The 24,318-nt window shown below is 36.3% G+C and overlaps 2 protein-coding genes across 2 annotated transcripts in view; one reads left to right on the top strand and one right to left on the bottom strand.

Annotated features, from left to right (window-relative positions):
- The first annotated feature begins 1,217 nt into the window (after positions 1-1,217).
- Positions 1,218-18,494, top strand: PAX9 (paired box 9). Its single transcript, XM_069082270.1, has 4 exons — positions 1,218-1,443; positions 2,301-2,927; positions 6,381-6,520; positions 16,510-18,494. The coding sequence occupies exons 1-4, from the start codon at positions 1,440-1,442 to the stop codon at positions 16,762-16,764; spliced, it is 1,026 nt and encodes a 341-aa protein (XP_068938371.1). The 5' UTR covers positions 1,218-1,439; the 3' UTR covers positions 16,765-18,494.
- Positions 18,495-20,175: 1,681 nt separating this feature from the next.
- Positions 20,176-24,318, bottom strand: part of SLC25A21 (solute carrier family 25 member 21) — a 762,825-nt gene continuing 758,682 nt past the window's right edge. The window contains exon 10 of the mRNA XM_069082271.1: positions 20,176-21,132. Coding sequence (XP_068938372.1) covers positions 21,071-21,132 — 62 coding nt within the window. The 3' untranslated portion in view covers positions 20,176-21,070. The remainder of the gene's footprint in view (positions 21,133-24,318) is intronic.

The following is a 24,318-nucleotide window of genomic DNA, read 5'->3' on the forward strand; positions in this document are numbered from 1 at the left end:
ATTTAAGTAGCATCCTCCACAATCTACAAAAGCATCAATATTCGAACACACTAATCTTTGCTACGAGTGTGTATCGTGACCTTTACAATTTCTATGTTAATACAGAAGTATCCAAAAAGGTATGTTGTTTGGCTTCATTTGTGCACACATACGCACACATAAGAACACAGACACGCAGGCAAGAACGGAGGCATAGCATTTTCATCTTTCTTTTACCGAATCTTTCTGATTTAAGTCAAAGCACTTCTTCCGAACATTTGAACCTGAACACAATTATGTTGGTTAAAAATCAGTTTAAAAATCAATCAAAACACTGGAACTTTAATGGGAAACAACTTCCGAGTGGCTGAGTTCCACAAGGTTGGCTTGTACCAGGTGAAGATTTTACCTAGAGAACTAATATAGTCAAACACAGCTGTCCTGCTACAGCTTTAGTATTGCGCTTTAATGTAATTAAAGACTACTCTGGGTTCCCCTTCTCTCCTACCTGGCCATTCTTTCTGGCAGCAGGTTTTCTGTAGAGAAGATAGTCATTTGGTGGGGGCACTGAACTTCTTAAAGTAAAGTCATAAGGTGATGTCACCAGCTTGTCTTCTGAATTCAGACACGTAAACACTATCGGGTAACGATTTTCTGTGGTAAAGGATATTGAACCTTAACAGCCTTCTCCCGGACACTGAATTTGGGTGGTCTCACCGGGCCTACCTTTCTTTCGCTATGCCGGAGTTGTAAAGGTGGTTCTTAGTGTCAAAGTCATGGCACCATTAGAGATTATATAATTTTAAATACTTTTCTTTTTTTTTTTCAACTAGCACTTTCCAATTGAAGTGTTAACTACAATGATATGATATTCGCCTAAAAAGGTACAGACTTAATCTATGTATTTTTGACCCCTACATAGTTGTTCCCTTCTCTTCCCGGTGCCCCTCTTCATAATATGGTTAATGTTTTAATTTAACTATTCAGTACGTATATTTAGTCTGATTTTTGCCTTCTCTTTGAGTTACAATTGGGCAGATGTTAAATATTCATTTCTATTGTTATTTAGTAATCCAGGTGCAAAGCACGCCTAAAAGAGAGAACGGAAGGAATTTCCAGGATTACTCTGTCTGTTACCATCAACAGCCAATCTCAAAGTCGTTTTCTTTGAGGCCCGCCTCCTTGGAGGTGGGTCACTGGTGATTGATAGGCAGAGACACCCAGCCCAACTCAGCCCAGCCCACTTTACTGCTTAGATTGAAATGCAGAACTCATACCTCTTTCTTCGGGGCACAGACTTCCTTTTATTCCTTTCCCCTTTAAAGTTCTTGCTGTCTGTTTCTGGGATCTACGAGAGAGACGGGTGGCCTGAGCTTAAAGAGACTGAAGCACTGAGAAAATAGTGAAAGTTAGTTCTTGGGAGTCTAGAGTGGCTCCTCATTGGTGTCGTGCTCAAAGCAATGGGTAAGTGACTGCGTTCAGTATCTGGGAAATTTTCTGTTCTGTCAGAATGGGTGGGAGGATAAATGGCGGGAGGGGGAGAGGGAAATAGGGAGAGAGGGAGTAAAGAAGGGAGAGGGGAAGAAGGAGAGAGAGAGAGAGAGAGAGAGAGAGAGAGGCAGAAAGAATCATAAGTAAGTTATAACTTACTTATTATTGACTTTACTCGTGTTTCTACAAGTTGTAACAATGAGTTAAAGGTCAGTAGTACAGACATATCTAATGACTGTCCGGGTGATTATTAAAGCCATTAAAGTAAAAGAACTTTTACATCGTGGTTCACTAGAATACTGGTGGTGGCATTTTATTAGACGGGCACACTATTTGCCTTCCCTTCGAATCTGTCTATAACGCTGGTTGGGCAAACTATCAAGCTGAGCATAGGGTGTTGAAAGAAAGATAGGAAGTTTTTTAATCCCATGGGCTAATAAAAATCCCAAGAAATGTGTCCTATTTCCTCTAGTCAGTTTTGAGAATTCCAGTGCCTCTCATTTTTTAAATTGCTTGGGTCTGTATCAATTGGCGAGCTTGGACCTCGGGAGTAGGGTGGGGGATGAAGCAGCCAGACAGCTAATCAGTGAGGCTTGTGAACCGTGCGATTTGAGGGACCCACTTAGGTTTGAGACTTGGAGGAGGAAGGAGTGTCAGCTGATAGACCCGTAGGGCTCTTAGAGGGACCATCACAGGACTTTTTTTTTTCCTTCTGAGAACTTCGGGAAGGAGGAAGAGTGGTGCTCTGACAGTTGTCACAATACGCTGTATGTGTGTGTCCGTGTGCGCGCGCGAGCGCGCGCATTGTTTTCGTGTATGTTCTTTTGCAGAGCCAGCCTTCGGGGAGGTCAATCAACTGGGAGGGGTATTCGTGAACGGAAGGCCTCTACCCAACGCCATCAGACTCCGTATAGTGGAACTGGCCCAATTGGGCATCCGACCCTGTGACATCAGCCGACAGTTAAGGGTATCCCATGGCTGTGTCAGTAAGATACTAGCGCGCTACAATGAGACCGGCTCCATCTTACCTGGGGCGATTGGGGGAAGCAAACCTCGAGTCACTACGCCCACTGTGGTGAAACATATCCGGACCTACAAACAGAGGGACCCAGGAATCTTTGCCTGGGAGATCCGTGATCGTTTGCTAGCAGATGGTGTGTGTGACAAGTACAACGTGCCTTCGGTCAGTTCTATCAGCCGAATCCTACGCAACAAGATTGGGAACCTGTCTCAGCAGAGCCAGTACGACTCTTTCAAACAGCATCAGCCACCGCCGCAACCCGCCTTGCCTTATAACCACATATACTCCTATCCGAGTCCCATTACTGCTGCTGCAGCCAAAGTACCCACTCCTCCCGGCGTGCCGGGAATTCCCGGCAATATGGCCATGCCTCGAACCTGGCCCTCTTCTCACTCTGTCACGGATATCCTGGGAATACGCTCCATCACAGACCAAGGTAAGTTCAGGCCACTGTGAGGATGGGGCCTGACAGGGAGGGAATAGTGGCAGCAATGTTCACCTTTTTCCCATCCTCACCTTTCCATACACTCTTCTTTGGGACCTTCAGACCTCTTTATTATTCTCCACTTGGAGAACTAATATCTACGAATTATCCCCTGACCCTTCTAACGGGAAGACATTTTTATTGGGAAGTAAGCAAGTCCTCTCTCCCTCTGCTTAGCAATTCCAATTCACTATTTAAAAAAAAAAATGTTTTTGCTTCACGTCGAGCTACCAGCCTCCAAAGCCTAACCAACCACACCCGTGCTTCACATGTCTCTTTTCTTTTTCTTTCTTCTTCCATTGCTTCACGATATGTTCTAGATGTTGTTGCTAGAATTTGGTTCAAAATAAAATCCAAGGCAGTATAACTTGAGGTTTAAATAGTAGTGGAGAAGAGAAAACGATCCAGCTAACTCTTCGAAAGCCAAATATAGTGTACTCAGCTCCCAGATCTGGACTCATGGAGATGGGGCTTTGCATTGAAATTGCAGGGTTCCCCTTCTCAGATTCTCGCAATCAGGCCAAATTTGCTCAGACAGGAAGTTCAAATGTCACCTAATTGGTTTCATTCTTATGCTTCACTTTATGAAACAGTGAGTGAGCCAAAAAGAAAACTATCGGTTACTTTGTGTGACTCTCCCTTCCAGGGACTAATTTTCTGCTTTATTACTGTTGTTTCCTCCGTTCTACCTTTCATTTGGGGAGGGGTGAAAGAGAAAGAAAGTGGGAGGGAGATAATGTCAATCTGTTAATAGCTGTTTGTCTTTACCTAAAATCTTGTTAATAGCTCTTTTAACCATTGTGTCTAAAGCGAAATAAACTAAGATGCCTTATACTCAGTGCCTTCTCTTTCTTTTTTCTCTCCTTAGTACTTTTTGCCCTCCGATTGTCTTTCTCTTATCTCAGCTTCCTGGGCACCTATTTCAGTTCGGCAACCAGAGTAGAAAGCTGTGTTTTGGTTTTGCACTTTTAGCTGCAATGGAGTCGTTCCCCTTTCTCTTCTTTTCCCTTTCTATCCCCTGCCCTGGCCCCCACCCCCACCCCTAACACACAAACGTTCTTCCTCCCACGACCTTTTTCTGCAATGATAGACCAGGGAGCGTCTTCTCGGCCAGGCAGATTGGCTCCCCAAGGTCCAAGGCGATCAGTATTTCCGTAGACGAAGTTTGTTTTCTTTTACTAAGCTGTTAAAACACCGTCAAGTCAATGTGCCAAAGAGGCAGATCTCAAATAATAGCTGAGGACTGAGGAGTATAAGCCTTACTTGTCCAACCTCTCTATGCGTTTGAAAAGAATAGAGGGGCAATTCAATTTTGGGAGGGGTAGATACCTTCAATTATTTCCTCCTTTATTAACACCACATTGGCACAGTTGCCTCTTTCAGTAACCAAACAAAAATCATGACTCTTCATTCCCTTGTCTATAACAGCATTTAAAAGACTTCTAACAGCATAATTCTTACCCTCATCAGAGCCAGCCAGGTTAGGGTGAACAGAACACTGGAAGCTGCTTTCTGAGGGTTGTTTGCCCTTGATTTATAGGATAAACTGACCTCGATGACATTTAAAGGAAGCTCCTATTCATGGGAAAGTGTGAGATCTGCAGGAATTGGGGCTCTCTGAGAGATCTCAATTTCTTAAGACATCTGCTGACTGGTGCCCATCGACTGCATTTTGCTACGGAAGACGAAGAGATATAGACAGCTCTGAGCTGGAACCTAGCCTCAGTCCAAATGGGAACAAGACTTAATTCATTTATGGGGGAAACCCATTCAACAGGGGTAGACAAAGTTGAAAAGGAAACTGTTCTCCCACAGGAATCCTACTTAGATTAAGTGTCACTTGGCAGTTTCTCTGATTAGTGGGTGAGGAGAGGAAAGTCTTCACTGTGATTATTTTTATGCTCCAACATTGAAAATCTTGCTGGTGAAAAAAAAAAAAAACCCAATATTCCACCTAATAGTTTCTCCTTAGCCTTCCTTCTTTGTTACCCACACACACATACACACACATATGTTTGTGTATGGAAATTAAAAAAAAGCTTCACTCTTCAATTCGTATCACTTCAAAATAAAATGTTTCGAAGTGTATTTATCTTTAACCTTGTGTCTCTTTTAAAAGAAGTATACCGATAGAGAAGTGCTGGCGAATGAATAAGCATGACTTTTAGAATTGTTCTGTCGCTTACATTTGTGTATGTCCATTGGAAACCCAAAGGATTCGTGAACCTTTCGCTCCTCTTTCTAAAATTTCGACTTATGGAACCTGGTTTTATTTCTATTCTCTTTCTCTCCCTTTCATAACTTCTCTTTCTCTAACCCTTTCTGTAAAGATCAAAATTTTAGTCTGCTGGACAACTTATTTATTTTTACACTTCCTCATTTCCTCAGAAATACTTAATATCCGACACTTGACTGGTACACACATCCCGACATTACCCCTCACCCCACCCCCAATCTGTATAATTGTAACTGTATTAGACAATGTGGATCAGGAGTACACTTGGGAGAAGTTGGCACTCATGTCAACAATTCGAAATATGTACAATTCATATTATTTGTTCATATGCTTTCAAAGGACTTTAAAAGTATTTACATCAGTAGTTAACTTTTCCTGTGCTGTAGACCCCTTTAGCAAGTCTAGTGAGACACCTCCTTCTCAGGAGTATTTTTTTTTAATTCGTAATTGAAGGAAATGCTAAATTTCAGTTCTAGATTAGTGAAAATAAGGATTTTTTTGTCCAAGGTCAGGAATCCCCCACCCCAATGGATCGTGGACCCCAGTTTAAGAACTCCTGAATTCCATCAATTTACACAATAGATGTGAAATACCGAAGGGTATCTGTAAAACAAACGCTAAGACTGGAGATGCGGGCAGTCTTTTCATCTTCAGAGGCAGCCTTCTTGGTCTTGGTCAGCCTCCTGCGGACTTTGGGTTTAAGATGGAGAAGAGGAGGGAGGCTATGCCTCTTGCCTCTTCCTTTTTTCCCCCTGATTCGGGAAAACACGATTTCTCAAGTTTCTTCCTCCATTTTCTCCACTACAGTCAGGCGGAAAAAAATGAAAGTCTTACTTTTTTTTTAGAGCAAAAATCTTGTTGGAGGAGTTAAGGAAAAGGGTCATTCAAGACCTATTTAGAGTGGAGCATTATGGTTATACCTTCGATTCGAATAGACCAAGAAAAATGGCTTGGCCCAGTGTTGGAGACGGATAGGGAAAGAAAAGGGAGGAATCTGACTGAATTCTGCGGGCTCGGTATTTAGAGGCATCACTTTGCTCCTTTCTGGGGATCCTAGGCGATTGGGAGGAGAGTGTAGGTGCTCCCCGAGACCACTAAGTCGTCCTCATGCAGCTGCAGCCAGGCTTCAGCCTGCCTAACTTCTGCCTTTCTCCTGTACTTCACCACAGTGAGCGACAGCTCCCCCTACCACAGTCCAAAGGTGGAAGAGTGGAGCAGTTTGGGCCGCAACAACTTCCCCACCCCTGCCCCGCACGCGGTCAACGGGCTGGAGAAAGGCTCTTTGGAACAGGAGGCCAAATATGGACAGGTAAGGAAAAGAAAGAGGGCCAAGGGGCGCCCCTGAAGTTCGACTTTTAGGAAGGTTACAGATCTCCCTGCGAACGTGTCTTGCGAAAGATAGTGATGCTGATACACTCGGAGACCGATGAACCAGGGTTCATAGTGGGTATTATTTTAAGCCCAATGGTACAGTGAAAAGTCAGGAGACTTGAGTTTGAAATCTGACTCGTTATTTGTGTGACTTTAGCAAGTTAGGTGTCTCAGCTTCCTCATCTGCAAAACGAGGGGGTTGAGTTAGATAATTATAATTACAATAACTGACAAGTGTTACCATGTTCTTTACACACATTTAATCCTCAAAACTGCCCTATGGTATAGGTACGATAATCTCCATTTTACAGGCCAGGAAACCGAAAATAGGAGAGACTAGTTAAGGTATTTGCCGGCAGATGATCTCTAAATTCCTTCCAACTCTGAATCGTATGATTTTATGACTTTTGGGATAGGGAATATTTTGGCCCTAATTACTGTCAGGACCCTATACCGATTTGTTAGCGTGTCAAGAACCAGGAACCTCCAGTTTTGTTCTTTCAAAGGGCAGAGGGCGGAGAACTGACTAAACTGAAAGTTCTCTTTCTCTATTCTCACCTACTCTGAACCTCTCCAGTCCCCCGAAATTCATGTGCGTTTAACCTAAAGTGGGGAATCACAAATGGATCACTAACTCGGAGGAAATATTTTCTCCATATGACTCACCCCTGCTGGAATGGAAGCTCCAAGAGCCCCAGGATTTACTGAACAGTCTTGAGGTTTTGGTGCTGCCAGAGTCAGAGGAGGCCCTCTTACATCACAAATCTCTTCCAGCCTCGCCTTCACTCCTAAACCTTACCCTCAGGAGGCGCAGAGCCTCCGTGCAAAGCAGGAGAAATAACAGGGTCAGATCCAGGCATTGAGAATTTCAGGATGGCATTGGATAAAGGCATAAGGCAAGCTGTCAGATCTGGAGCCCAGCATCTAGCATTCTGTAGTCCTCAGCTCTGAATACAGGGGAAAGGAGAAGGAGGAGATGGAAGATGATACAAGCAGCTCCTTCCGGGGGTGGGGAAAAATGTTTGAGTCTTGACCATCAACACCTTATACTCATCCTACACATCATGCCAGAGTCAGGGCAAATTTTTCTGGTGTCTCGAAGTGCCCAAAATGAAAGGAAATAAATGTATAGAGAATCTCTTGTTCTAGTTCCAAATTCGTCTGGAATTCTCTTTCCCAACTTGTTCTCCCATTGGCAGAGAGGTTTCTGATTAATGCGTACCGTGGCTGACTTGGGAGTTAAGACAACCAGTCTGCGGGTACTTTCTGGCTTAGGGATTATGCACTTTATTCTTAATTTTAAACACTTCCCGGAATTACTGTGGCCATCACAAACCAAAACCTGCCACACAGGGAAGTGGAACAACTAGATAAACTTAATAAAATTAGCATTTGCCGATTAAAGGTCAAATCATAATCTACCAAACGAAAACCTCAAATTGTACTGAATGGCGGTGGACTGTTTAATTTTTTGTTTCCTTCCCTCCCCCAAAAGGATGTATTAAGGCATTCATTTTTTTTTTCAAAGAAAACCGACCAACCACCACAACAACAACTACAACAAAACCCAAGCCAAATAAAGATTACCACCCTAGAGTTTTAAATCTAAATTCAACAGCTAAGTACACACTCAGCACTTAAGTACATACTCAGGCTTGTAAGTTACAAATATACTCAAATGTTTCTATATCACCCTTCCCCCAAACATACCTCTAGTCAGAATTCTGAAAACTCCAAATACCTAGCTTTCACTGGGTGCCTTTACCTTTGAGTCTTAAAAATTTCTCTTTCTGAAAAAAAAAATACTTATGTAAGTTGAGCTTTTTCCTTATCTTAAGCTCTTGGAAATCCCAGATGACTTTTCCCTTTACAAAAACTTTCCTTCTCCCACTTTAATACCTTAAAAATGGAAGAAAAACATTTACATACATCATCTCATTGCATTCTCCCTACAATCCACTGAGGTAAGCAAGGGCCTGAATATCAAATTTGAGAATAGTCCAAAGTAACACCATTTTTAAGTAGCCCAGTGAAGGCTAGAAGATCTTTTTAAACTCCTTGGCCAGAATCAGAATATTTATTTTTCCCTCTTCAGTGATATATAACCCTAACCAAAACATTTATTAATAAGGAAAGAGTTTTCTTTTTATAGATTCTATTCCTACTAAAAGTAATGTTGGCAAGCAAAAATTATGAAGGGGACTTTGATGTTATCTTTCTGAAGAAGCAGACTACACACACACACACACAATATTAATGCTAAATTTTTAGCAATCAAATTCACTTTTATGAATTGAGGAGCATAACATATTATGTTCTTGAGTTCAATCTTCAGGAGATCTCCAAGGACTGTGATAGACATTCTTATGCATCCTCTGAATAACATGAGAAATACACAGATGGAAAGGATTTTATTGTTCTCTTGGGTTGCCTCTTTATAGCTGATGAAATCAGTTGCTCTATAGTTAATTTCTCAGTGCAAAAAAGACCTTGAGTCTCTTTTCCTATCATTTAACCAAATTGTAGATCTTTTTTAAAAGTTTAAATAAATTTTATTTATATGTAAGGTACATAAAGGTTATAAAGCTAAATCAATAAAAAGTATAAAAGTTTGAACAGTGAATTGTTTGCTTCAAGACGCATTCTGAACCTTTAATACAATTGCTTACATTTGACAGATTGAATATTCAGATTCAGTAAATCTCAGAACTGAACCAGACACAGAACTGAAAGAAACATCAAGTCAAATGATAAGTGATATATGTGCTCAGGAGTAGAAAGTCAAAGCTAAAAACTGATTTTTTTCACCCCAAAGAAAAGATGGTATATATCAAAGTAACCCATGGATATTCCTATTTGCATTCTACTTTTGTACTGCTAAGGAACTAATTACTAAATTATTATATTTAGACAATTAAAAATAATGCAAATGTTAAAGAAGTGAAAAATGTCCAACCACTTTGAAGTCTTTGAGTGCATTGTTAATTCTCTAAGGATCTGAGTACTTAAAATGTGCAGGATATTTTAATATTAACTTTAACTTAATTTAAATGTTAAACAATATATCACTTTAACTTTTGAAAAATACTTTACGCACTTTATCTCATTTGAGCCTCACTGTAACCCTGTACTGGAAGGTATTATTATCAGCATTTTACAGAGAACTTGGGCTTAGAAAAATTAAATGATTAGTTGATAGTTATACTGTAAGTATCAGAGGCAAACTTTGAACCCAGCTTTTTCTGACTTCCAGATCCAGAAGGAAATTCACTATCACCAAAATGATTCTGTAGATTAAAAAGAATCATGTATGAATTTGGAAAATCAAACACCTTTTGATTGTGAACATGTAGTATAATTATTTGGCTAAAATTCATACATACATATACACATACTTGCATGTGTACATATATATTTTCATTGACCAAAAAAGCACAACATTCTTAATATTACTTTTGAAGATGTCATCAACATTTTCAATCTAAAATGCAAAGCTTTTGGTAATACATTTGACTTCCAAGTGTGCAACCTTTTGGGGTTACATGGCAAAGTAATAATTTATAATATTTACACAATTTGTTAGGCATTTATAAGCACAATAGATATCATAATTAACTTCCTTGCTGTGCAGTATAGGTGCATATTACACATTCTCTCTCTCGTTTTATAAATGAGGAAGTGTAACCTTGCAGGGATGAATCATTTATCCAAGGCTAGGCATCAGATCAAGGGGAAAATCCAGATTCTTGAGGCTCAAGTCACAAAACTCCACCAAGGTAACTTTCAAATTGTAGTAAGTGCTGGGGAGAAGGGGAGTGATATGGTAAAGTTTGAAAGAGGCAAAATTAGATTTAATGTCAGGAAAAACTTCCTAACAATGAGAACTATCCAAAAATGGAATGACCTGCCTTAAGAAATGGAGGTCTCCAAGTAGATGTGGATGATGACTCACTGGTATGTTATAGTTTGGAGATTCCTTTTGTGTTTGGGATGGACTGGATGGCCAGTGAGGTCTCTTCCATCTCACAAATTCTATGATTCTATATGAGACTACAGCAACAAAAAACATAGATTTGATTGGCTCCTCTATGCTGGTGTTTTTGCTTTCCAATTTAAGCTCTGAAGAATGTCTGCTTGATTCCTCATAATTAGAGCCTTATGCACATTTCAGCTACATATTCCCATGTGTGAGGGAAAGCTCAGCATAGTGTTTTTAACATTTCTGCACTGTATGCTTGGCATGTTATGCCAAGTAGTCCATATCTCCTACTACCTCAGACAAATTGAAATGGCTTGCACATAAATGCTAATAAATTCAGATTGCCTTTATCCACAGATAAAAAAAAGAGATTATTATTAAGCTTAAAAAAGAAAAACACCTACTCTTCTTCTCACTCCATTTCTTCTATTCTTTCATGGCTAGTTCTTTTCCAACTTTGGTTGGGAACACATAACCCTTGGTGACTATTGTAAGATAATATAAAAGATTTAACAAGGAATTATGGGAATTTGCCTCATATATGCCCTTTTACATGTTATTTAATTAATTGATACCTTGTATTAGTTTAACTTACTTTGCAAATTATTTGCAGACATTCCAAAGTTTCTTAGAAATTTTTTAAAAGATATTTATTTACTACCTAAATGAAAAAAAAATAAAACTTAAAAGTTAGATTTTCTGGCTTTGGGTCACAGGTATTATATTCATTTTAGGATAAAATACCACTTCTTTTCAATATGTGATGTTCTCAATTATGAAAGTATTATTTAGACTGGTTAATTTTAACCAAGAGTATTAACAAGCAAAACTTTGATGATGAAAAATGTCAATTATAATACTTTCATAAAACTTATTATCTTTAAAAGGTGATTTAAAAATATCTCAATTTGTACATTTTTTAAAGCTGGTAATGTTATATTTTAAAATTATAAAATGTCAGAAAAACATCAATGCTTTATAGTTTTCAATGCTCCAGTGACATTTAGATCTGCAACTTGATAACTAAACATAATTAAGATCCTTTTTGATGAATGTTGAAACCATAATTACAACTGTCATTTCATTTTATCAGATTTTTACTTTTTGTTTTTTGGTCTGATTTTTTTATTTTTTTTTTGGTCAGCTCAGTACACACTGAATTAAGGGAGGGGAATGGCAGTCAGAAAAAATAATTGCACAAAATATTTAGGGATCTTGATTTATTAATGTATCCCAATGCTTTTTTTTGCTTATGATTTTGAGATTGGAATTCTAGGTAAAGCACATCTATACTTGCAAACAAGTTTATTTTACAAAAGTGCCAACAAAAAGCAAACTCAAATGAGTTTGAAGGAATAGTAATTTTAAATTATTTAATGGATAAAAGATTGGGTAAAGGGATCTGGCCCTCTTCCTCTGGATTTTTTTTAAGAGAGACATTATTGAGTGGACAGACAAATCCCAGAATTGAAAGAATAGTCTATAGTTTCCAATGGCCAGATAGTTGTCATACTAGTTTCTTCTGTGGTCACAATTGTTTGAATACTAACAAGCTTCCATTTTTTCCCTCTCCCTGAGGTGGGAGAGAGATACAAAGACTTCTGGATTAAATAATAGGTTAGAATTTTTATTTGTCAATAGCTCTTATTATTTTGACCACTCAGAAGATAATTCTTATTCTATGACAAAATATGCATACTCATTCAAAGGCATAATAACATATAGGTAGTCTAATAATTATGACTTTTTGAAGTCACAAATCTATATGAATACTAGTAACTTCAGTTAATTTCTATTATGTGGCAACTTACTCCTTTTCATTTTAATAATGTCTTTCCTCAACAACAGTATGTTTTCAGACTTATTTCCTATATTATTCTCTAACACTGTTGTTCAATCATTCAGTCATTTACAAGTCTTCCTGACCCCGTGGACTATAGCATGCCAGGCCCTTCTATCCTCTACTGTTTCCTGAAATCTGTACAAGTTCATATTTGTTCTTTCCTTTAACATTAGTGGGTTTCATTTTCTACTTTTTGAGAAATCTCAACAATTAAAAAAGTGCTCTTTCTAAAGAATTATCTTTTGTCTGTTTCTACTAGTACTAGTAAATATTGTTTTCAAAACCAGGCAGAAGACTGTTGTAGGTCTTTATAGAATCTACACATATAAAAGAGACTAATGGGATTGAGATATTATTTATAGCATCATTAGGTAAGGCTGTTTTCAAAAATGAAATTTTCATTACTGATATTTCATTTGGAAAATTTGTTTACTCTTCCCTGGGGATTCCACATTATGGGTTGATTTATAAATTATATTTACAATCTCATTAAATGGAATAATTTAGTGCATTTACTTCTATTTTATTTATGATATACATTTGGGAGTCTTTAGTTAACCTAAGTATAGCTTTTCAGATTGGTTATACACCTTTCATTGAAAGCATTAAGTACATTCTGGAAGTCTAGACCTATGTTCTGATTGAGTGGGAGGAATAAAGAAATAGTGTGGCTACCTGTAGTATTTCTTTCTTTGCTGTGGAAAATTTTACTCCTTCAGTGGCTGTTTCATAAATATCAATTGATTTTGTCTTGTGGAGACATGTGGTTTTCAGCAGTGGCACTTTCTACATCAATAGTGAGAAAACGGAAGTGTTTATGGAGTTTCCAGAGTGAATGTATAACAAAGGTGGCAGGGGACAGGCTCACTTTAACGTTCAGAATCTCAGTCCTCATCTCTCCAACTCTAAATTTATAAAGTTAAGAATGTGTTAAAACAAACAAACAAACACTACATTTTCTGAAAAGTGAGGCCTTTCTGTAGTGTAACCAAAAAACAAAGACTTTCTGGCTAACCATTTAAAGGAACATTTTATTCTTCTAGGTGTTAGAGAAAGTCATTTAGCCTTTCTGTGCTGCTATTAAAAGAAGATGACAAGGTTAACATCTCTCATAGGGGTTTTGGGAAGAATACATAATAAAAATGACTCTAAAATCTCTAGCAAATTTTAAAGTGCTATAAAGTGTTTAATAATAACGAGATTCCTAACAAACACCAAGTTTGGGGCCCTGAAGATGCAGAAACTGAGTTGACATGAAAAAAGGAAGCAAATTAGCAGCATACCTACCGTGAGCTAGTAAATCTAGTCATGAAGGGAGGTACCTGAAGGCAATGTTGGCTAGATTCCAGTGTTCCAAATCCCCCTAGGTTCTGAAAGTATTATATGAAATAAGAATCTTAGCCAGCATTGTTTCCCAGAGAAGCTCAGAGTGAACTTTTTCTTCAGAGAGAAACCTTGGTGTATTTAGTGAGGTGTGGGAACTAGAGCAAGATATGACTGGAAAAGTTTAAATAGAGAACAGAGGGGAACATAACAATGATGGGTAAGGAGACATGAGGCACAAGGGAAAGGATTAACATTAAGAAGGTAGGAAGGATTCAATAAAAAAACATAGAAATTTCACGGGAAAAGTTGGTCATGTAGACAAATAGGTGGCAAAAAAAAAAAATGTAGGGAGAAAAAGCAATAAGTAGAAAATGGTTGTTGGTAAGGGAAGAAATAGGATTCCTGCACCTAATTCTTTTTCTTCATTGAAAAATTACAAGGTTTAAAGATGACTGAAGTTTTTCACTCTACAAAAGTGTCATACATGATGAGTTTTAGCATATGCTAACTATTTGATACAGCTATTATTGCAAATACAATGATAAACCTTTTTCATTTTATGGGAAAAAAGTAATACCACGTTTTTCAAAGTTGAGAAGGGTGCTGCTATATGTTATTCATTTCCCCACAGGAAATAGGATTTCTTGTTTATTATCAGAATACAAAGTAGCGATAGTATACATTGATATCTTTGCTAAGGAACAACTCTAGAACTGGAAGGTGAAATTCATTGCTTATCATTCATAGTAACCGTGTAGAAGACCAGCAATATATGTAAGAAGCTTTCAAAAATGGGAAATAAATTCACCTTCAGCAACTAATTTCTCCTACTACATTGACAATTCCTCAAAAATATCTTTAAAATATCCTTCAATTTATTGTTGGCTAGGTCAAGCCACTCAGCAATCTTTTTCTCCAAGACTTTTATCCTGTAACTTTTCTCCTAAATCTCTCAGTACTTTTTCCTCTTCATAGTAATAGGACTTTTTGGAGTCACCACATTACTTCTGGAATAAGCATAAAGAATTAACAATATAAATCCAGTTTTATGTATTTCATTTTTTAGACAAAGAATTTTTTAATGAGAAGTTCCATTTGAAATGTATTTTATTCTTTCTAACATTTACCTAAGAGAAGCATAATGATACACTTAGTAAAACTTCCCAGTTATTCCTTAAGACAGAAGATCATAGAGTGTGTTTACATCAACCAAAAAAACATAATTTGTTCAACAAGTGATAAATAAAAATTAAAGCAAGTTGAATTAAATCATGAAAATTAAACTAGAATATAGTCAGAATCACTGGATTTTACACTTTGGAAGGAATTTAGAAATTATCTAATGGAGAAAAGACATTTTTTATTATTGAAATTTCACTTTTGAGTTGATTTTTTCTCTCAATATAGTATTTAGGACTTATGTATGAATATATGTACATATATATACATATTTCCCTTATAAAAGATACATATATTTGTGTATATGTGTGCACACCCTATATACATTTATGGATGGATCTTGAATAATAGAAAATTTTTCAGAAAAGAAAACTTCCTTATTCATGCTTTCATTACAAAAATTGTCAAAATTTTAGTTGATTCAAGTCACCATTCAGAAATAAGATATATTCTTTGCTTTTTAAACAGTATACAAGTGATTTGAAGTAGACTGTAGAACTGATTTGAAGAGCATAAAGAAAGTCCATGCCAGGGTCAGAATTATAATTCAGGATGTCTTTTGTGGTGTTAATAGTAACAATAACAATAATATTCTAAAGTGCACCATTTCCTAAGGAGTTATATCTGACAAATGGTAATTTTTTTGAAAATAACAATTTTAAATTTATTTCTAATAGTTCATTGATGTAATATTAAAATTTATAATTGATTCAAGAACTTTTTGAATGAATTGTCCAAACAATTTCAAAATGGTTTGGTAATCACTTATATTCTAAATGGTAGACTTCCTTCTTGAAACAAAATCCTCATAGAAAATTAATTTATCACCCATATACCAATTATGTCAAAATCCTTTGGCATGTAGTGGACCACTTTAGCAATTTGGTGGTGTTTATGGAACCTTTCTCAGAATGTTGTTCTCAAAAGTATAAATTTACAAAAGAAACCAAAGGTTGTTGAAAATAAATATGTAAATTTTTTTTTCCCATCCAAGTTCACAGACCTCTGAACTCTATTCACAGACCATCTCCACTGCCCCTATTGCTTGCCTTCAAGGTTAAGAATCTTCAGATTTTAATAACTCCTGAGCCGTATAAAAACCTTAATCAAAACAAAAATTCTGTTGTTTGCTTGTCCCTTGTCAAGCAGGTATTTATGGTAAGAAAGCTAAGATACTTAACTATGCCATATTTAAGCAAGGTCATGTGCATTGAATTCCTACTAATAGCTATGCCCTGCTGACTTCTTTATTTGAAGGAAAACATTCACTATGAACTTGCACAAACACAAGGAAAGAGTCAGAGAAAATGAATGCAGGTTGATTTCTATAACCAAACAAAGTGCTAAGGAACTTGATGAGTATTGTTTCTTCCTCACCCAATATCTGCTCTAGCTCAGAGGAATGAAAAATAGTATGACAGTGCTCCTTGGGATTTGTGTTATGCCTTTTGTCCTCAAAATATGAAACCAAATCTTCAAACTGTGTACTTAAATAATTTGCTCAAAGCCAACCTCCTACTTCTTCCTAAGAACCTGATTTCTCTTTTTCAAATATAATTATTTTTTCTTCCCTCTACCTCTTTTCTTCTGTCCATTTCAGGCATCAAATGGTCTCCCAGCCGTCAGCAGTTTTGTGTCAGCATCCAGCATGGCTCCTTACCCTACCCCAGCCCAAGTGCCACCTTATATGACGTACAGTGCTGCTCCTTCTGGTTATGTTGCTGGACATGGTTGGCAGCATGCTGGCAGCACTCCACTCTCCCCCCACAACTGTGACATCCCATCATCGCTGACTTTCAAGGGCATGCAGACAGCCAGAGAAGGTAGTCACTCTGTTACAGCTTCTGCTCTCTGATATGAAGTTCAGTTTTCAACAACTTCATCCCAACCCGTCTCACTTTGCATCAGTCAGTCTTCTTGCCCCCAAGGCCATGCTACCCTAATTCCTTCTATTCCCAAATCTTTCCCACCTCCTTTTCCAGATTGACATCCTTTGTGTTAATGACACGTAAATATTTCTTGCCCTAGCTTCTCTTCCACAGAAAAGCTGAAATAACCTTAGGATTTAAATAACAGAAGCAACATTAAGGAATGGAGACAATTTCTGTTGCCCACACAGTGTTTTTACTCGTGGAAGAAACCTGCATCCCTCAAAGGGCTCAAGAAACTTTTTTGATTTCATTGGTAAAACCACACGTGTATATTTATTCTAAATCAACCTGAACTTTTAAAATGTGCAATTTGTTGTTGAGGTTTGTGAAAATCAATAAAAGAAAATAAACATAGAAAAAAGTTATGCTATACCTTCTAATCAACCAAGGTGACCGATAAGCTTTGATTCACAATTTATCCGCCTAAGGAACAAATCAACAACCAACCTGTTTGAGAGAACCAATTTATTTTGACAAATGGCTTAACGGGGGTGCAGGTGGAATTGTATGTAGAACCAAGGCAATATCCCAATTGCTGTTCCTTCTGGTGTTTCAACCTGGTACCAAAGGCATGATTGTTTATATTTTCTTTCATTTTGTAAATATGGCTTTGGGTAGCACTTGCGTTTTTGTGCCTTGGTACTTTGCTATTCCTCCATGTCCCCACCAATCTTCATACACTTTAGAAGAAACTTTTTTTTAAAAAAAAAGGTGACTTTCTGGCAATCTCTGACTTTGGTGGTGGACTACTCAGGCACTGGGAATGTGGACTCCACACCCCACCAATTTTTGTGTATGCAGTGAAGGCTTCAACATCTCATGAAAGACATTTTCTTCCTACAGTAGAGGAATCAAAATACAAACAGAACAAGTCATTTTCCCCTACTGTACCTTAACTGAACTACACACATGCCAAGCATAAAAAGGCAAGCAGGTGGAACATATCTGAACAACAACAACAACAAAAAAAACTATAGAGGAAGTCACTTAGAAGCTTAAGTTTAATGTGAAACAAAATGCAAAGACAATTTTTACAATGAACTTAAGTTAAAGAAAAACCACTGTGAAACAAAATTGTACTTTTATTGTTGACTTACATGTATGTTCAGCAATTTCAGCTCAAAATTGTGTTGTAATTTAAAGAAAATGGAAAGTTTGGCTCTAGTGAATGTAAAAATGGCTTGCTGTGAAGTTTACATTGTTGTACAGGAGCATGTTTCACTTACAGGTAAACCGGTGGTGGTACTAGACACATAAATGCTACTTAATTTTTAACAAATTCCCTTCCCTAATTTCTGAATTCACAGGAAACTTGTAATTGCTAAATCATTCCATCTCAATTATTTTCAGATTTAATGCTAATTACAGAAAATATGGTATGTATGTATGTGTGTGTGCGCGCACGTGTGTGTGTGTGTGTGTGTGTGCATTCATACATCTTAACTGCTTTTTTGGGCAAAATTCTACAGAATTTTTTCTATTCTGCTTAGAAACTTCTTCACATGCTTGAAATTAGAAGCATGGAAATGATTTGGTTTCTTTTTTAATTGGCAAAATTCATTTATTAGAATGTTAATATATTGTGGGTTTTTTGACTTGTGCAATAACTAAAAGGGTATGTCACTAGATATGAATGTTAAAGATTACATTCATAAAATAATCTTGATTTCTACATTTCTATGCTATACACAGCTTACATGGCAATCCAGGTCCTGCTACATCAATTTCATGGCCTCATCTTAAACCCAGATAGCTACATTAGCTCATTTTCAAATCATTCTCATATAAACAATAAGCAAACTCCCCACAAAAATCATGACCAAGGAAGTCCTCCCCCCCCCCAACACTCCCTTCAAGCATCTGTCCTGTAGCAGCCAAAGCAACCTAACTTCTGTGCTATAAACAGGCTTATAACTTCAGTAGTACGAGTAAGCAAAAAGAACAGTTGGATTCTCAGGGCTTCCTTTGATCTTGTTAAACTCTTATTGACATCTAAGAGTTTCAAGTCTAGTGAGAAAGTACATTATAAACCAAAAGAAGGAGAGGTGCCAGTTCAATGTTCTGTGGACACTTTAAAAATTGTCCAAAGAGGGACTTTTCTGCCTATCAGAAAAACTTACATAAGTAATAGAATTATTCATTGTCAAATGTTTTGCAGAATTTTTCCAGGTGACATTGTCTTTAAGTAATGCTAATTGTTACTGGGCAGAAATGAAACCAAATATTTTTTATTTCTCTATTTCTGTTTTCAAAAGTTTCTTATTATTATGTTATTTATACTTCTTCTCATTCTTGTATTTTTTTTAATACAGAAAACTTATTTTTTGTCCAAGGGTTTAAAATGAGAGAATTCACTTGGTGTAAACTGAAAATGACAAAGCAAACCCCAAACATTATTTGCTATTGGAACTATCTCACAACTTGAAGTCACTCAAAAAACTAGAAAGGAAGGGGAATGCAGTGGAGTTTTTGTTTGATTATTTTTGTTTGTTATCATTGACATGTTCTCTCTGTTTCCCAGAGTGTAAAAGCATTCTTTTTAAACTGGCAGATATACTCTTTAGATGTATTTTTCCACACTGTCCATAAGGAGAGGCTAATGCTTCAAATACATGGCCTTTATGCAGGCAAAGTCCTCTTTGATATAATTTGGAAATATAACCTGTGTAGCTAGAATGCAATTGGATCTTAATGAAGGCACATTCTCATTTTTCTTTACATTTCTGTTTTTAATCGTCCTTTTATTGAAAAATTGGGCTGAAATATAATTAAAAAATCATGTTGGAAAGGATGTACAACAGAAGGCTGTGTATGTATATAAGTATATTAAAAGCCTTTTATTTTTATATTTTGAATGCTCTAAATTAATAAAAATAATAATGAAAATGTTATCTTTTAATTTTTAAAATATTTCTAACAAAACTTTCCTCGTGGTATTAGTTCACTCAGGTATAAGTGTTTTCTAGGAGGGGAAAATCTCTTTGCCGATTTAAGCTACTGGAGTAATACATCTATAACAACAAGGTATAGCTACAGAATCTGATGTGGTTACCTAAAAATCAAAGATATATTTTTGTTATTACATGTTAATACAAGAATCTTTGGAAATGCTAAGAATGCTTATTTATTCTAAACACTTTCACCTTCATGATATATCATAGAGAGCAGACTTCACACTTGAGCTATCATTCAAGACATAGTCAGGAATGTAATTTTGCTTTGTGCATTTTTCCTAATAATCTCATAAAATTATGCAAAAACCTGAACAATAAATAGTGGCTACCATTTGTGATTTAGAATAAAAGACTTAGCAAGAAAATGTTTCCAAATGTGGATTCAAAAAAGGAGAGTTTATTGTATTGAAATTTAATGTTTTTCAGTGAAGAATTTCTGACAATGATTTGTAAACTCGATCCATTTCAAACAATAGTTCAAAACAATATGATAATCAGCAAAATTGACATACATAAAATAGGTGCGTTCATGTGTATGTACACACAGATCCATATATGATATATAATAGGAACATTAACATATATCACTATATTTATGGCATCATATCTAGTCAGCTTAATTATTTGAAATAGTGAAAGTGTTAGTGGAATGATCAAAACATTTAAAAATTAAGTTTGCTATTACTATTTCAAAATTTTTTGTACAATAATGGTCCATTTTCATGTGTGTGAAATATTTTCACAGTATCTTTGAAAAATTAAGCTACTTATTTAGGAATTTCATTACTTATAGGATATTTAAATAATTTAAAAAAACTTGTTTTTCATCTAAGCACTTGAGTACTGTTAAAATGGCAACAAAGTTATTTAATTTTCTTGTATATATTTTTCTTTGCCTTTGTATGATGAAGTAATTATTGGTATGATGAAGATGAAATATGAATTGAGGCACCAAAATGTTATAGAATTAATTTAAGTCTTTCTTATAAATGTGGTTTCTATAGGAGTATTCCCCTATTCTGATTACATATTTGCTCTAGATTACTTTTCTCTCCATGGTCCAGATGACATGATCACAATTACAGATTAAAATATATCCAGAGACATATTTAAATCATTTCTAAATGTGTTTGTTCTTCAGGAAAGTTGCCTTCACCTTTATAGTATATTTATCTCCCTGTCAACACTAATAATAGATTATGTTCTGATCACTGTGTTATGGAGCAGATGTCCATCATCTCAAAGAAAAAAAAAGATTTCATAGACAATCCTTGAATCACCAGTTTTCCTGAAGCCAACAATATACATATTCATAAGCCAGAAGCATCACTGCACCACCTAAAAAAAGAAAAAAAATTATCATTATTCAATTCTTGTGGTTTCTGCAGTCTTTTCTTTCCTGTCTTCCTGTGTCCTTCAATGCTCCGTTCGATGTAATGGAGAGAAAATATAAGTAACTATCGATACATGTTCAGGCATACCTATACACACATGTATATTTATGTATATACATATGTTAAAATCATATATTATACATTATATATGTTATCATAGAAGTCTCATAAAAATCAAGACCACATCAAATTTCATGATTTCCCATCAGACTTTTCAAACGATTTTAATGTTAAAAAGTAAATAGAAACACATTTAACCATGTTAAGACATGGCCTGATTGCAAATACACATTTTTAGAATCTTCAAATGGAAGCAAAATACATATTTTTCTTAGTCCATAATTTCTCTTTAATAATGTCAAATAGAATAGCGCTTCAAATTGCATTGCAATGAATGCCAAGCATACTATCTAAAACTATAATGCAAAAAAAAAAAGACTGATGTAGTTTAGAAGGATAGTGTTTAACACTTCATTTTTTAATCCTAATATTTAGACGGAATGGAACAAGAAACTATAAGGGTGGGGAGTTGGGGGGTTGTTATTGATGATCTTATATAAAATAATTCACAGACAGGACAGCTGCATGAACATTTTGAAGGGTGTATATTCTCTCTGACACTACTACAGTGATTTGAGGTGCTTAATCCTGTGTTTACTCACACTCATGTAGAACTGTGTGAAAACTATCAGAAGCTAACACATATTTTATGTAGAATCTACATAACATTGGGGAAGGAGGAGAGAGATGAATGATTCACATTTCAGGGGAAAATAAAACTAGATTCTGATCTTTATTTTATGTGTACTGCTACAACTTTTTATAAAACTAAAAGCTCCACATGCTTCTGTAACCATATACATAAGATAATTTTCATTTTTAGCTTATGAATAAATTTTTTTTCTACTAGATTCCACTCAACGGAAACATCCCCTTTCTATCATCAGTAAATTGAAACGATCACATTTCAGGAGGTTAGAAATCGGTTTCCTCTATTATAATTATATGTTCACAATGGAAGCCAAGAACATGCAGAATTAGATGGCTCCGGTGATGTTAAGAGAATAAACTATACACTACAAGATACTTTCTTTGCAGAGAAAGACCGAGTCTCTTAGCTACACCACAGCAATAATGTTAAGTTGGGCAGGAGTTGGATTTGATGCTTAAGCAGCATCGTAATGAAAATAAACACTGCCCTAGAAAGCCCTAATGTGGGGCTTGGGTTTTTCACTTACTGGTTGCCCTCAATTAGGACAAATTCACTTAACCTTTCTGGGCCTAATTTTCCTCATCTATAAGATAAGGTTCTTCATTTAGGCAATCTCCAAGAGTAGTTTGGTGATGCATTAGCCTAGGAATAATCATGTAAATCCTATGTCCTTCCTCTCTCTACCTGGGGTAGAATCTTTATCATTATTTCCAAACTTTCACATACACACCACTTCCCCTCACATTTTAATTTTCTTTGAAATTGGTGAGGTTTGTAAAAGGGGAACAAAAGAGGTCAGACCTCTCAATAGATATCCAGTCATTTAAAACTTTGCTTTGGCTGAATAACAAGTTGAGAACAATCTTCCTAATTGGTTTTAACACCATAGCAATTGAGAATACCTCATGGGAAAAAAAATTCAAAAGCCAACCAAACATTTGCGAGCAAACTTGGGTTAAGATCATTTAAGAGTTTCAGATTAAGGTTCCACTCAATTACCACTTTTAGCTAAACTCTCTCTGGTCACCACTGTCTTTAGGCCCTTTTCCTCTAGAAGGGACTATGATTTGATCTAACATAAGGTTTTTCACTGGGTGGTGAAGGAAAATGCAATGTACTTGCAAAACCATTTTAAAAAATCAACATTCTTTACTACTGTGTTAGTGTATGGAGTAATGAAAGTAAGGAAGGTGGACCATATCCTGGCCCAAATTCATCTTCAAAGGCCTCTCTAAAGAAAATGTTTAAGTAGAGATTTGGGGTGGGGGAGAGGAAGAGGCAGAGAAAGAGCTTCCTGAATGGATGAAAATGCATCATAATTATTGATTACTGGCTTCTGGTCAGGTTTGGAGGTGGTGAAAAATAAGATTAATAAATGGATCCCCAAAGTTATTTCTCTTTTAATAGGGGTCAATGTTTTAGGAAGAAGACAAGTTAAGAATAGAAGAGGGAATTGGAGTAATTAATTTTATTACCAGGGTGGTTGAGTAAATGAGTGTGGGCTGGTAACTAATATGTGTGGTCTACTGCATACTTTTGCACTGATTCACAAGGTTGCATATAATCCAGAACTATTTGCCCAGGGTTGAATCCAGAGGAATAATATTATTGTCTATTTACACAGAGATAGCTGACTTTCCCTGTGAGATATAGCTACTGGTGTGTGTGTGTATGTGTGTGTGTGTGTGTGTGTGTGTGTGGGTGGGTGGGTGTGGGTGTGTGGGTGTGTATGTGTGTGTGTGTGTGTTTCACTCCTGAAGTAAAGAAAATCAAGAGTTTTCACACAGGTGTTCTTATCTAAAGACAGAGGCAAGGAAAGGTCATGTACCTATTTGTATCCACTGAGAAAATATGTGTAAAGTGCTTAACTTAAGGTGCTATGTTACTATAATAAGTTGAATTTTTGTTATTATTATCATCATTATTACTTAGGCTAATTGTAGGAAACAAAAAATGTCATCTTTCTAGGGTTTGTCTTTTTTCTGAAGTTATGGTGACAAACCATGCTTGTAAGCTTATGAAACTTTCTTGCAAAGAAAAGAAATATTTCTCTAAGGCAACTTTACATCTTTCCTCCTCTTCATCTCGACACTTTTAATGGTTGTTCTCTGAAAATGTAGGCAAGATAGGACCCAAGAATAAACTGGGAGCAAAAGGACTTCCTTGATGGGATGCTTGTTTTCCAGAAGTTTTTCCCTTTAGTATAAAGTCACTATGTACCCTAAGGCAGTCCATGCTTGTGGATTTTTCTGAGTTGTTGCGTTTTTTTTTTTTTAATTTACTTAACTTGGTGTTTGGCTTCTATCAGGACCCCAGCAAGGTTACAAATTGTTACAAATTATATATATATATATATATATATATATATATATATACATTTAAAGGTATAGACAACTATCTTAAAGATTCACTAACAAC

The sequence above is a fragment of the Petaurus breviceps genome, unplaced genomic scaffold (genome assembly GCF_028583685.1).
Source record: "Petaurus breviceps papuanus isolate PSGF00001 unplaced genomic scaffold, PetGlider_PUasm1.0 164, whole genome shotgun sequence".
In the NCBI taxonomy this organism is placed as follows: Eukaryota; Metazoa; Chordata; class Mammalia; order Diprotodontia; family Petauridae; genus Petaurus; species Petaurus breviceps.

Coding starts and splice junctions, on each gene's coding strand:
- PAX9 (XM_069082270.1), top strand. Junction 2,928..6,380: donor ACGCTCCATCACAGACCAAG/GTAAGTTCAGGC, acceptor ACTTCACCACAG/TGAGCGACAGCTCCCCCTAC. Junction 6,521..16,509: donor AGGAGGCCAAATATGGACAG/GTAAGGAAAAGA, acceptor TGTCCATTTCAG/GCATCAAATGGTCTCCCAGC.